This window comes from Strongylocentrotus purpuratus, unplaced genomic scaffold (assembly GCF_000002235.5).
Source record: "Strongylocentrotus purpuratus isolate Spur 01 unplaced genomic scaffold, Spur_5.0 spur5_contig_845, whole genome shotgun sequence".
Taxonomy (NCBI): Eukaryota; Metazoa; Echinodermata; class Echinoidea; order Camarodonta; family Strongylocentrotidae; genus Strongylocentrotus; species Strongylocentrotus purpuratus.
Window position 1 is genome coordinate 1910593 of NW_022145552.1, and position 14899 is coordinate 1925491.

The 14899-nt window shown below is 37.6% G+C and overlaps 1 protein-coding gene across 1 annotated transcript; it reads right to left on the minus strand.

Moving 5' to 3' along the window:
• Positions 1-4466: 4466 nt before the first annotated feature.
• On the minus strand, positions 4467-14081 carry LOC100889927. The gene is made up of 2 exons (XM_003725323.3): positions 13626-14081; positions 4467-6033 (listed from the first exon to the last, which is right to left on the minus strand). The coding sequence occupies exon 2, from the start codon at positions 5936-5938 to the stop codon at positions 5006-5008; it is 933 nt and encodes a 310-aa protein (XP_003725371.2). The 5' UTR covers positions 5939-6033; positions 13626-14081; the 3' UTR covers positions 4467-5005.
• Positions 14082-14899: the final 818 nt, after the last annotated feature.

Here is a 14899-nt window from a genome sequence, read left to right on the forward strand (position 1 = left end):
GTGTGTACTCATGAGGCCATTATTAACTTTTGCTCCAATTTGATAAAATCTTCCTATGTTCTTTGAGTTTGATAAAACTTTTCGTAGTAGTATACGTCACGTTTCGCCAGCTGTATCTTGTAGTTATGCTTATTTGCTTTGAAACATTTTGGTAGATCAGAAAAGAGGGGCTCGGTCGCATGTTGACATAATAGGTTAATCTCTTTGAGTTGTGAATCACACGACGTTTCATTACTTTTACAAATAGGTTTTGACTGAATTAATCAGCGTGTATACAATGAAATGTCTAGAACTGTTTGTCGTGTGACATCATTCATTGAAAATTCCGCTCCCCCTTCCATCTGAATATCCTCTTTTGATTATTTAGTCACAGCTCTTCATTTGTGATTCACTTAATTCGCTCTATTAAAAATCCAATTTCTAATTCATTTATTTATACTCATAAATGATATCAAATTGGGTAAAAGCTGTGTTTATTCTAAAATATGAACTCGACTGAATTTATAGATAAATTAATTTCCCACTTCGGTAGAAGTGCTGTTAAACACTTTGTCGAAAATAAATATGGTGAGATTTATGAACAAAATGAGAATCATAAACGATAACAATGTGAAAAGGGGGAAAACGGGTGACAGAAGTTACAAATCACATAGGCCTTCATTTATTTGTTTATTTTAGAGAGATACAGGAAAGTTGTTTTGTTTTGCTCTTTTTTATGACTGTTTGTTTTGTTTGTTCTGTTTTTTGTTGTTGATTGTTCCGTTTGTTGGTTTTTCTTTGTTGCTTTTTGTGGGGGGGGGGGTGTTTTGGGGTTTGTTTTTATTTTCAGATTTTTTTGCGTGCCCCGACATATGTATGCACGTATCAATACGAACATTTTTGTATTTGCTTTTTTTTTGTCAACTGTAATGAAAGATAGAGCAGATTCTCCACCGTTCAGTTATGTTAAATAGTTAAACAGATATATAAACTATGGTAAAACACGAAATACTGAAACAAAAGGTTCCTCATATGTTTCAAAATAGACCCACAACACATCCACATGTAACTATATCCAATAACCGGTGCCTCATCCATTTATCGACACCCTGGAAGCATAATGATTGCGTAATGAAAGAAATATAATCCACTTTGCTGTAGCCGCATTTAGCATGTAGAAAGGGAGAGGATTATATTAGGTGTATAGAGCACAGACGCCTAAAATCGCAATTAAAAAATTTCATTAAAAATTTCATTTTACATTAAATCCTACTTGCAATAGTTTGGCCAGGAGGGATTAGACCTCCCTGCACGGTCACCAACAGGTGGTCATCTACTCATCTCATCAAATCAGCTCTCAACTAACATAAGCAAAAGGGACAATGGGGGACCAACGGGTACCGCTTAGGCATTGTTGGCTGTATAGAGGGCGCAAGTAGCTATAAGTAGTGCAGTCCCGCTTTAAAGTCTCAAAGCTAGCCACAACAGAAATAATGTATAAATCGTTTACTTGACTATTTTATTGATATGAAAAAAGAAATTCAAGAATATGAAATGAAAGTGATTGCATTGACTCGAGATTTAATCATGATAATGAAACAAAATCTTCAAAGCGAATATCCTGAATTGGATTTTACTTTACCAAGATCTTACTGCAGTTTGTTTTAATTTTTATTTTACTTTAGTGGTTTGTTATTGTTTTGCCTTGTTTCATACTGGCCTTGCAATACTTTTAGCAAAACATACTTAGTACATCTGTGTCATTTCATTTCCTTTCTTCTATAATTTGTATTCTGTATCTTTATTGCTATTTCCATCTATAGTTTCGTTATTATCAGAATAATTTAATAATTAATAATTTACTAATTTAATTTTGTTCACATGCCAAATTCTACAGGACTTTGTTTAAAAAGCATCAGTGGTAAATAAAGACTAGACAACATAGGAATGGCATTGGGTGTTGTTTGAATTTTTCCGAGGTTAAAATGGAACACTTAATTTATGCGATAAGTTTTTTTTTTTCTCAATCCAATCAATTTCACTTATTTCTACACTACGCAGGGTATAGGTTCAGTGTAAAACAGTACCGTTCTCCACATAAAGTTATCCAAGGTTCCTACCTCGAAGAGGGCGCAATTCAAAATACACAAACAAGATCCATTGATGATGAGCATGGATTTTGGCTCTCACTGTCTCGATACGGTATGTAATCAGAGATATTATTTTGGAAAGTAAATTTTAACAACAACAAACATTTCAACATGAAGGGGAAATTATGAAATACAAACGGCTGTGAACAATGTAAATATCAAAGTGAATCGAGCACAAACAAACCGAATGAATAATTTGACTATATTGCTTATCTTTGTATGATCTAGCGATTGTCCGATAATCCAATTTAAGAAATGATAAATCCCAATGTTTTCCTTAGAGCAACTTTATACTGAATTAAAAGTTGAAATGTGATTATGAGGATGTTCATCCTCATAATCATCATCATCATTAAAAATCCTCATCAACTATCAGCATCATCGCCCTCCTCATCATCATCATCATCGCCATCATCATCATCATCATCACCATCGTCATCACCATCGTCATTATCATCATCATCATCACTTCATCATCGTCACACCATCATCATCATCATCACCACCATTGTCACCGTCATCACAGCCATCTTCATCATCATCCTCACACCATCAACACACCATCATCATCACCATCATCGTCACCATCATCACAATCATCATCATCCTCATCCTCACACCATCATCACACCATCATCGTCACCATCATCGTCACCACCATCATCATCATCATCCTCCTCACACCAGCATCATCATCCTCACCATCATCGTCACCATCATCGTCACCATCATCATCATCATCATCATCATCATCCTCCTTACACCATCATCATCATCCTCACCATCATCATCATCATCATCGCACCATCATCATCATCACCTCACACCACCACCACCACCACCACCACCATCATCATCATCATCATCATCATCATCATCATCATCGTCGCCATCTTCACTATTTCTTTGCTTTGTCGTCATTATCTTCGTCACAGGCAGACAATCGGTTGGAATTTAGAAAAGCACCGTACAAGAGCCTCCCTTTTTCAATATTCATCATCATTTAATATTACAAACTTGACAGTGAATAACATTTTTAAGCATAAATTTAACACATCAATGTTTGGGCGTTTGCAGTGGTTTTTCAAAGCTTTATTGATATCTAAATGTCGAATGCTTTGAAGTATATTGAAATATTTTTGGGGAAACGATGTAGAAAGCATACACAGTACAACTGAAGTATATAAAGACCAATAATTAAGTCCTAAGTGAGTATCCCTGTTATAGAACTTACAGACATTAAAAGCATAAGTATTGAGTAAGCGTACATAATATTGGTCCAAGAAAGAAAAAAAACCCTACAACCCCCAAACGTAAATATACCTTCACTACACCCCAGAACAATTAATTAAATTCACTGATCAAAATACGAGTGATGGATGTCCCAAACAAAGTCGATAATCGTGAATGGCAATAGACCATTTTTGTAATGGATTTAAAATGAATGCAATAAATCGTTGTTAAGTGCCATGTTACAAAATTATTTTATTCACCTCCTACGAATAATTGTATTTCAATAGTCGGAATGGGAATGGCATATATTATGACGTTTTGTTAGGTAGGATAAGCCATTATGTTGGTCCTATGTAGCATCAATTCGCGTTCTGACTATTTGAATACAATTATTCGTAACAGGTGAATGGAATTATTAGTAACTTGGCATTCAACAAAGAATTATAAATTGAATTTGATTGCATTACCAAAATGGTCTATTACAACCCAACCCCTAATATAGCAAGATTCTCTCTCCCTTTCTCTGTCTCTCTCTCTCTCTCTCTCTCTCCTTTTCTCTCTTTTGCTCTCTCTCTCTCTCTCTCTCTCTCTCTCTCTCTCACACACACACACACACACACGCAACTTGTTCCTCCCCTCTCTGTCCCTGTTTCACTCATGTCCCCCTTTTAACTGTGTATATGAGCAAAAAAATAATTAAAAACCAATTGCCATTTAATGTTTAGATATTGGGAGTATCATTAAGTCGTCTTCTATGGGAGTCAACGCACGGGCACAGAATATTTTTCCTAAACATCCGTGAAGGCGTGTAACATAAATCTGCAGCATTTAACGATCTGTCCCTAATCAGATAGAGCGTGTAATTACCAATGAGATGCAGTGGCGTAATGAGCAAAAACTCATTTGGGGGCAGAATGGGCAAAAGTGAGAAAAAACCCGGAAATACGTGTCATTTCAGCAACATTTGTTGGAAATAAACCGCGTTTGAATTTTAGTTGGGGAGGGGGAAACTGCCCCCAACCCCCCCCCCCTCATCAGTACGCCAGTGATGAGATGGATTTTATCTCCGACACAACTTTGATTAGGAAACATGATTGCAAAAACTTTCAGTTAATCAACTCAAGGGCAATTACAATACCTCACTGTACATCTCATAGAAATCATTTCAATATGTTATGGACAGGATAAATGAAACTTTCTTAGATCGATTTTTGAAAGTACTTGCAATCGTGTTAGTAGTAGACTTTCACCACCACACCACCCCCCCCCCCCCCCTGCATGGTTAAAGCATGTTGCACTCGCACTATGACGTGACACCCAGTTGATGATGTGGTATGATTCATACATTTTGGGTCAATCTTCTCTTTAATAAATCAATGACACAAAAAAGAGATTTATTTCAGATTTTTAGTTTTGATGACCATCATTAAGTCCGCCTCACTCTCTGCGTGGGATCACGAGCGAGCTCGGCACAGTTCGTACATAATCGTAAATGACTCGATGTGACTCGGCGCTAATCGTAGTTACTCGTAGTGACATTAGATGTCCCGAGTTCACCTCGAGTTGCCTCCATCACGGCAAAGTTTGAGGGAGGTTCAACTCAGCTTTGAGGCAGCCAATATATTTCATGAAGCTGTTGTGAGCTATAGGGCAACAGACATGCTCCGCGGCAACCCATTCAAAATGTTCTCAATGCTCGGTCCTGACTTGCCGTCGTAACTCGCCGACAGGGACCTCTCAAGTCCTTTAAACCTTCCGTCGTAAACCGAGCGGTATTTTAAATAGCGAGGGATGCGTTCTGCTGATGACGTCATTGTACCGTTGTGTCCTGGAGCGGTTGCTACACCCGGTCTCATCCCGGCTGTGTCCGGTAAGCGGTTGGTGCTGCTCCCGCGGCTCATACCACGTCGCATGTGGTTCGGCGGTACGCTCTGCTGTCGGGTCTTTTCAGGCGGTTGAATCGCGGGAAACATCGTCGGATTCTGTGGTCCTCGTCGCCTACCCGATTCGAACGCGCTTCGCTTCTTGTTCCGCGCGCTGAATGTCGGTTCGGTTTTGTACAACGGATCGTCGTACGTTCCCGGTATGATCGGCCTGATTTCTTCCGGATCCGTTTGGCACGTCTGCAGTTCCTTCTTGCGTTGCTCACTGTATGTCTTACGCACCAGATCGCGGTAAGTTTCGAGTTTCTCGTTCAACCGACTCCGCTGATTCTTTCCCTTTTGAACTGCCGGTGCACTCGTATCCACGGTCTCGACATTTCGTAGCAGGTCCTTCATCACACTCGTCTTACATTTCTGCTTGTCCATAAACGCTTTCCTCTGCCATGCGACATGAACAATAAACTTATACCTCTCTTTCGATAAATCAAGGAGTCTGTTTTCGAGGAGCCGTTGCTCTGTGATATTGTCTTTGACCTGGGAACCAATGATGCGGCCCTGTTCACCGCCTTCTTCATCGTCGTCGTCGTCAGTTCGTCGACTGGGTTTAGCCCAGCTGCGGATGTCCCTCCAGACATCGTCCCGACTTGTTACCCGCGAAGGGGCGCTGACTGGTTTAGCCTTCTCTTCGTTCATTCTGTCCCCCTTTTCGGTGTCAGACACGTGCAAAGAGAATCCCCGATATTAGTCTCTCATCGTCTTTCCAGTTCCTTTGTGACGTCACCTTGGACCTGTAAAGACATAAAGATATGATACATACAATAACGAGGTTTACAAATTACAATACATTTTTTCGTTTGCTTCCTTTTCCTGATAAAAGTATCGGATTCCTGTTACTGTAGATGATAACATAATATACATGTACATTTAAACCGAAATATTGTTTTGCTTTAAAACGTTTACCAAAAAAGGGTAAAATGGTTTGTATTCCCCCATCCTTAAAAAAAGGATCTTTATCATCAAATAATAATGACAGAAGATGAATCAAGATGGAGGAAAGTGAGCGATATATATAGAGAGAGAGAGAGAGAGAAGCCGAGACCCTTATTTGTTACATAAAAAAAAAAAAAATCAGTTTTTAATATCTCATTACTGCAGATGAATAGGCCTTTGAAAAGAGGAAAACCAGAGCAGGTCTCGATTATCATTTTTTTTTTCGTCACCCAACGCCGGTTGGCTGACGAGCGAAAACACTGTCTTCACGTTCGTTTAGAGGGCGCTATGAACAAATCCAAGAGTTACCGCTGTCTCCACAAATAGGCTTATTCTACCTTGTCCAATAGTCCATAACTCTTTGTGTCCTGAGCGGCCTTTGCTATTTGTTCAGTCGTCACCTCCCCCCCCCCCCCCCCTCTCTCTCTCTCTCTCTCTCTCTCTCTCTTAAAACAATTGTTAAGAACACAGAAAAGAAAAAAATCGGAGCGAAAAACCCACCTGCGCCGATTTAATGGCTTGGTTTTGTTTAAGGTTTGGAAATGTACCAAATCGCAGGTGTAGTGAAATTCCTCTGTATTTTTTTCTTCCTTTCTTTTCTAAATACAATGTAGAATAATGAAAAATTGATGGAGCTGAAACACTATTGAGTGTTTGCCTTGTTGACATTGTAAATATGAAAACCCCGTGCCACACAAAATGGACCTCCCGGACGGACAGCCCTGTAGAAATAATATTTCAAAGCACTTTTTGAGCATGCATTAAGCAAATTAAATGATGCCCGTTCCCTTTTATGAATTTGTTTAAAGAATTTACAAAGGGGATTGAATCCGTTCTAACTGATAGACAAAATATTATGTAGTGTGGCATTGTGTTAAGTGACAGAACGAAACAAAATCAACAGTTGTGTGGAAATAATATCGATTATATGAAATCTCGGTTTGTGCATGACGTTAATGCTTTGAAACATCATGAGCTGGTGTGTTGATTGACACCTCTTCCTCTAAACCTTCCTCCTTTGAAAGTTCGAATCAAGATATTTCAGTGGAATGAGTTAAAGAGGCGTCGAGATATAGTGGTTCATCCACTTGACTCTCAATGTAAGGGTTGAGGGATCGAATCCCAGCCCAGCACTCACGTCCTTTGGCGAGATATCAAGTCATATGTGCCACTCTCCACCCAGGTGTAAATGGGTAACTTGCTATTGATGGGGTAATGTTAATTGCAGGGTCCTCAGGAAGAACAGGATTGATGTTGATGAGGCTTCCCTGGGTAAATCATTATATCATATTTGTGCTCTTCTTATAGTCCATTGTAACAATTCATTCGTTACAAAGTCGTCATCCTCATCGTTAATTTTGTTGCTGTTGTGTTGTTGTTGTTGTTGTTTTGTTTTTTCTGCTGCTGCATATTCAAACATCTTTCCCCAACGCAGACAAACCTGGTCCTAATTCCATCTCTCCTCTCCGTTCAAAACTGTGATATTTTGGTTGTTATCTGAAATGAGGGAGTCCTGAATAATAACACAACAAACGGTGATTTCCTATGCCTTTACTGTCATGTCAGGCTGTATGGTTTATTCAGTCATAGTAGATGGCCCTCTGTCGCCCTCTTGCATTATAAAAATTATAATCTGAATTAGATCACATAAACAGAATGTTGTTACAAAAACGTTCTGACGACGTTGTCAGACAAATTGATATTTGAGAAGTGATTGGTATAATATATATTGAAACATAAACAGTGCGAGATCAGGGATCACGCGTGAGTCCACAAAGCAGGCGGAGTTCATCAGGTCACATGCGTGTGGAAATTTACTCGCTTCACGTTGCCGTGACAACAAAATCGAGTCGAAATCTATCAATGTGATGCTTCGTGTGTGATTACTCAAATCGATCTTTACGAAAACTCAACATCAGGATTTATCTTCTTAGGGTTGTAAGTTACAAAAGGGAAACATAACGCTATTTTCACGTCATATTTGACAACGAAATTGTTAACTATATGAATACGATGTGAAGAACATTAATAGGCATGCCTAGGTATTCAAAGTATGATTTCCTTTGTTTCTAGCCACTGTGTTTTACATAATACGCAGTATGATGCAAATGAGATGTACAAAGTGACATAATAGAACAATCCACGAGCATGATGTTATGAATGGAAGCTAACATCCTTTACAGAAAGGAGCTTGTGTTGGATACGCAGTGTTTTACACAGTTTATTGATCACATGATAAAACCCATAACATCGCCGTGACATTCATAGATCTTCATTGTTACAATCAACCAAATAATCACCGTTTAATTAGGTTAGTGATCCAACAGATAACCGTGGATCTCATTTTGTATACGTCTGTAATTTCAAGATGATTCATTAACTTCTGCGAGCATAGGGAGAATTGATATTCTCCGTGTCTTTATTTCCCAAACTACTTATATTGTTACCAGTCTGAAGCTGCTCCTCGATTAAAAGGAGTTCTACTAAGGTTCGCCTTTTTTCTTTTATTTACTATCCACCACAGGCAAGGGCTGAGATGCTTGACCTGTACCAACAAGAACCCATTTTCCAACATAAGACCATGACTAAACGGAAAACCAAGTGGGTACGAAAACGGCAATTCACCTTCATGGAAAACCTTGTTTTTAGACAGGTTTCTACACACGTTTCACTTTCTTAAGCCGTTGCCTGCGGCCTAGTCTGTCAAACGGTCTAAGTTTGATTATGACGTACGGGTCTTTAAGAAAGTGTTCCACGAAATATGACAAAGATTCAAAGTTGAACAGAACCATTCAAAAGGAAGACAGACAAAGAGGTGTAAATTTGTTAGAAAACCATGATGAAGCAATTTATGGAAAACAAAATTTGGCAACAAAAGTGGCAATGCTTGTAATGAACGAAGAACTTATATAACCCACTCATTTGTAAAGAAATATCAAAACCGACCAAGGTTAATACAAAGCAGGAAACAACTAATATATTCTCATGGTTCTTCTGTCTGCGAGAATTTTCTTTTCTTTTCAAATAAATATGCGGTTTTACTAAGCCAAGCTGTAAAGTTAGCTACTAACAATAAAGCATTACTACACAATTCTATGAAATGACACTTAAAAGTCTTTTGACATATATTATGTTTATCATCAGCGACTGGTTAAGAGTAGGTTTCGAGCACTCATCTAATTTCCTTAACCGAGGTTTTAAAAAGAAATAGGCCTTTGTTTGTCTGAAAGTTCGGCGTTTGAAAGATAGATAATGAAAAGCCTCCCAAAAGAAATCATACTCTATTGAGATGTACGAAATCAGGTATTAATAAGGAAAATCTAAACAACCTTAATAGTATATAGCATATTGAAGCCTGTAAAAAAATACCCAACAGATCTTCATGGATGTACCGACCGACTGACAAGCCAATCATTGTTACTTATGTTTAACAAAGTACTTATGAACCGTACGTGCGAATTATGTTGAATAAAGATTGCACCCTTCAGCTGAGCTGTGGTTCTTCCTCTAAGGTTTCTGTTTTCCAATAGCATCTCTAGTTATCTGTTTGCAAGACTCCAGATCGACAACAGACCGAAGAAAAGAAATCAAATTACCCTATGACCAAGAATTGATTGGTTCTGGAGTTGTTCTAGAATCTAGAGGTATTCTGAGGTGTCCAAGAGAAGATGGGGTACGATATGACATGACAAAACGGTCTTTCTTCTTCTTGCAACAAGGGAAAAAAAGAGCAAATTGTAAAACACAGATGTTGTCTTAGGATTTAGCCTTGTTATTCGAAAGAGATTTATTATATTACAAAATCAAAAGATATAGCTTTAAAACAAAGACACAAACCTGAGGATTGCCGTTTTCTACAACTATATATTGTGTCTAAAATGCCAAAAGTAGCAATGCACAGAAAGCCGAAATCAAGCAAAATAAACGCGCTAATAATAATATGGTTAATTATTTGGAATGAAAAGGCAATTATATAGATATGAATTTTATTTTCTTTCGGGAAATACATTTTTGATAGGATCTGAATTATATATATATATAACGTTGAACGGAGGAATGAGCATCATGTTGTCAGAGGAAAATCATTTGCAAAAGAGCAAATTGAAGCCAATTGTTACCTATTAAACCCGAACCAATTTACAGTCACTATTATTCATTAAACGAAATGCATTCAAGAGGATTTTGAGGATGTATCGATTTCTGCTATGACTTTATCCACCCATGGCAAGGGTAAAATAGAATGGACCATTCTACAGTGAGGTCGTTCCGATAGGAATGGAGAAAGGAATTCAAAATGGCCGCTAAGTATCGACGATGACAACAGTTTTCGAGGCTGTGAGAGGCTTTGAGAAAAACACACAAACAAGGAAAGTCACAGATCGATTAAATGAAGAGACAATGGAATGCCGATTGATCTTTTCTTAATATTACATAATGTTCAGCTGAGCGAAATGATATCTAGTCGATTTCATAAAGAATTGCCGTTGAGACAAATTGGATGACATGAAGCACATGAATATTTAATTGTTTACAACCTTGCGTCTTTCCAAAAAGAATTTGTTTCAATTGTAAAGAATATGTTAACACAGATTGTCCTTTAAAGAAGATCAAGAACGGAACATGAATTGCATTGAAACTAATGATTACAACTTGAAAACTTAGGAAGCTATTAGATTTGTATAAGGTAGTATTAGGCACATAGGTCAAAATGTATTTTCTTTGCAATGGTTTAAAAGATTGGTGCAGTATTACTTCGAAGGACAACATTTGGGGGTAAGGTTATTTTTACATGATTATTGTCAACAAAAAAATAAGATTTTAACTCCAAAGGTTACATGCGACTACCCTAATATCCTAATGCAATTGTTATCTAAATTGTTTTATTTCTCATTCCTTTTTTGGGGGAGGGGAAGGGGGTATGGTCCTTGATTTTACATAGATTTCTAGAACGACTTAATTGACTGATTATACTTGACTTTGTTCTTAAGACAATTTTCCTGATCATCTCCGTGTGTTATCCAGAAAAAAAGGTGAAAAGGACCATTCACTGATAGTGTTTTAGCCGGCACAGATCGTCATCTCCTTCTTTTTGAATCTTTATACTTTACAAAGTGATTCTAACACCAAGCGCTCTTCCTCGAAGGGCCTTTTGTTTTAATTAAATTCTCCTTAGGGTGACAAAGCTGAGTGCCGCTTTCAAAAAGCGGGTACTATATGGCCTCGAGATCTTTCTTTTTACTAGATCCTTGAGAGGATTTGGATGCAATTTAGGACCAGAATTAGCTTGAAATCAAATTTATCGATTTGTCGAGTTTACGGGTAGGTCTACACGAAAGAAAAGAGTTATACGTAGCAACACCAATCCTGGTATTTGTACATTTGTGAAATCGCAGTCCTAAATTTAGGGTTGTAGTTTAGGGAAAGGATGTGCATTGACCTTCTAAGTCTTGTATCTTACAGAAAAGCCTTTAATAAACATGGAATGTTATAGGGATTTACATTATGTATCGGAAATGTTGAAACAAAATGAAGAAGTTCGAGTGTCCACGTCTTTGTCGGTCGGGAAGTCGATGTCAGGTTGACCATCGATCATGTTATAGAAGTAGGTAAGTCAAGGTCATTCTTTAAAAGAGTCAACGTCAGAACTGAAGGTCATATGCAATGAAGAGCTATTGAATTAAAAGAATAAAGAAAAATCGTAAACGCAAGTAAATCTTAACTGAAATAATGACTAAAAAGATTGGTTAATCTTTTTAAATAAAGTAACTTACGAAAGGTCACCTCCACTAAGTAACACTCGATTCAATGTCATCAAGGTTTTAGGATCTTGAAAAACTTAATTTTAGGCTTATTAATTTGTGACCTGCCCATATGACATTAATGAGGACAGTCAGTGCATTTTAAATGATGTAAAATTAGCTGCCTTATGTCAAACGAATATATTTTGGTAATGAATTCCAAATCACCGGTAGATTACACAGAGGAGATTTTTCTTCATACGTAAACATAATTTTCCAACGATGAAAATTGGTTCGATTTCTTGGGTTCTAATTATGAATACCGGTACTAAGACTCGTAGGGAACATGTTCTAAATTGTATATGGAAGAAGATTATGAAAATAAAGGAAACCTAGCACTGCTGTATGATACTGGTATAAATCAAATATATTCAAGGTTTTGAGCTTGATAAAAAGAGGAGCGGAATGAGCAAGATAATGGCTACTAGTACAAATACGCAGTACTGTTTTCTGTAATTTAAATTAAGATGTTCATTTTCAGTTTGCCCAAGTTGAAATGTTTGAGGAGTGGAAACATTTTGTTTTTCTTTAAAATGTTAGATTAATACTTTAACAACCTGGGTCTAGCAGTAACAAAGGTGAATCCAGCCAGTTAAAAGGGTAAATCTACCATATCGTCGTTACCTTCTTAAAATAATGGCCATATTTTCAAGATTTGAGAAAAACAGAGAAAACTGAACCAAAAATAGAATAAGTGCTGTCTATCAAATCTGTTCCATAAGAGGATTAGAATACTTGCAAACAAGCCGTTGTGACTTACCAAAGCAATTTTACACCTGACTTAGGCCAAATTAATCGTGGAGTAAGCGACTTAGGCACCAGTTTACTTTATTTATTCCCCCTACAAACAATAACGTTGAAGGAAATTAACACATTTCCATTTAAAACAAGTTCTCCCATGTTTCTCATTCGTCTTCGTTGAACTTGATGCAAAGTCACATTTCTTGACATGTAGGCCCAAAAGTAAAATGGTCTGGACTTATATGCATATAAGTATAATATATTTAATTTAGCACATATGTCATTTAACAAAGGTGGCTATCCTCATGAAAAGATGGCTCGTGCAAAATAATATTTTCTTCAAAATGTGACACAGGCCATTATTTTAAGAAGATGACGATATTGAAAATGTTGTCACTCCTAAAACCTTTTTAAAGTGTTGATTGAGCATTTGAGTTTCAAGAGTGTAATTATCAATGCAGGCAAATAATGACACTGTATGAAAAGAGAAAGGTTAATGAGCCAATACTCCTGAGAAAGAGAGAACACCAATATGATAATTTAATATCATATTCTCCCTCCTGTTTCTTATTCGGTAATTGAAAAGTTGACGTACTCTGTCAGCACGTTTGATTTACAAAATAGTAATGGTGAGATGGTGTAATACACGTATGTTTCTACGAAGTATGTGTTTTGGAATACTCCATACATTTTTTGGTCAGTAATAACAACTGAATACAACAGTCCTATACCTTCGAGATTAGTCTATGAGCCATGAACTTAATGCGGTTTATCATAATTCATTGCGGAAATCGGACACCTTCAAACTGGAGAATGTTTTAACAAGATTTGAGAGGATATGAGTAACTCACCGATTTCAAAGTCGTCGAATCACATGATACAGCTGTCATTGAACTAGGCGATATAATATTCACCCCCAAACTTGACCGCAGTTCGATGATTATGCTGCCATTTGTCTTCTGAAGAACGTTTTAAGAAAAATATATAACCCAATGATCAAATTACTAAAAACTCTATGATATATCGTTGTGTTTTGTCAGATATATGGATCTCTTACGACTGCTGTCATACACTTCAGTGGACAAAACACCGTCGCACTCGAGCTTGTTGAATCTTTCCACTTTGGCGAAAATCTTTATTGGACGGATCCGCGGGCGAACAAAGTTATTCCAAACAATATCGTGTGTACGTCCAGAGAGCTTTGCACTTTGTATCGATTTATCACGAGCATGGAGAGGAACGCAAGGAGATGATGATAAAAGAAGAAGAAAAGAGCTGTATGGATGAAAAGATTTTGGAGTTGTTAGCGGTGGGTCGTTTTTGTTCGCGTGCACTATTGCGGCACGGCGAGGCGACGTAGGGGCGATGGGGGAGGGCGGTCTCTGTCAGTTATTTAGATCGGCGCTGTGGTTGCTATGCAACAAGACTTGATTTGGGGTCGAGGGGGTGGGATCCCCGTGCGTGCAGGAGCGAAAGGGTGAGGATGAAAGGTCACAAGGTGAAGATGCGACGTGAAGGACGGGTGAACTTGAATGGCAAGCAGCCAATGGAAAAATTATCTGTTCCCAAGGATATTCGATTGAAGAGTATGATACCAACCATAATGGATGGGAGAGATTTGATTTAGACCTAGTAAAGTGGAAAGTTGAGGGGAAAAGCAGGAATATAATTAGTTCCCTAACTTGGAAGTAATTCAAAAGTATGTACATATCTCAGTGATGTTAAACTTGTCGGATAGTGTCATCAAATTTTGTCTTGCATTGTTTGTTAATGGTATACACAAATCAACACAATACAGATATCAAATTGAAACATCAGACAGCTAATTCAGCTCTTTTTAATGTAATCAAAGGAGATGTCCTTAAACAAAACAAGCTCCTTCATAATGTTAGGGTGACGGATGGACGGATGAGCATCGTCATGCCAAATCTGTGATCAAACTTCACTAAGAAGACATGCAAAATTGTCTAACATTTCGTAACAATCGAACTCGAATAACCTTTAAACTCATCTTTCTCACCTAATAAGCGAGATACAATCAATAGTAAATGTTTGGCGTGACAACATAGTCCTTTATCAAGGTGAAAAGCTTTGATCAAGGCGACAAAGAAATAAGAGGGAAAAT

Excerpts from the sequence above, each read along its gene's own strand:
- LOC100889927 (XM_003725323.3), bottom strand. The coding sequence starts at position 5,938 with ATGAACGAAGAGAAGGCTAAACCAGTCAGCGCCCCTTCGCGGGTAACA.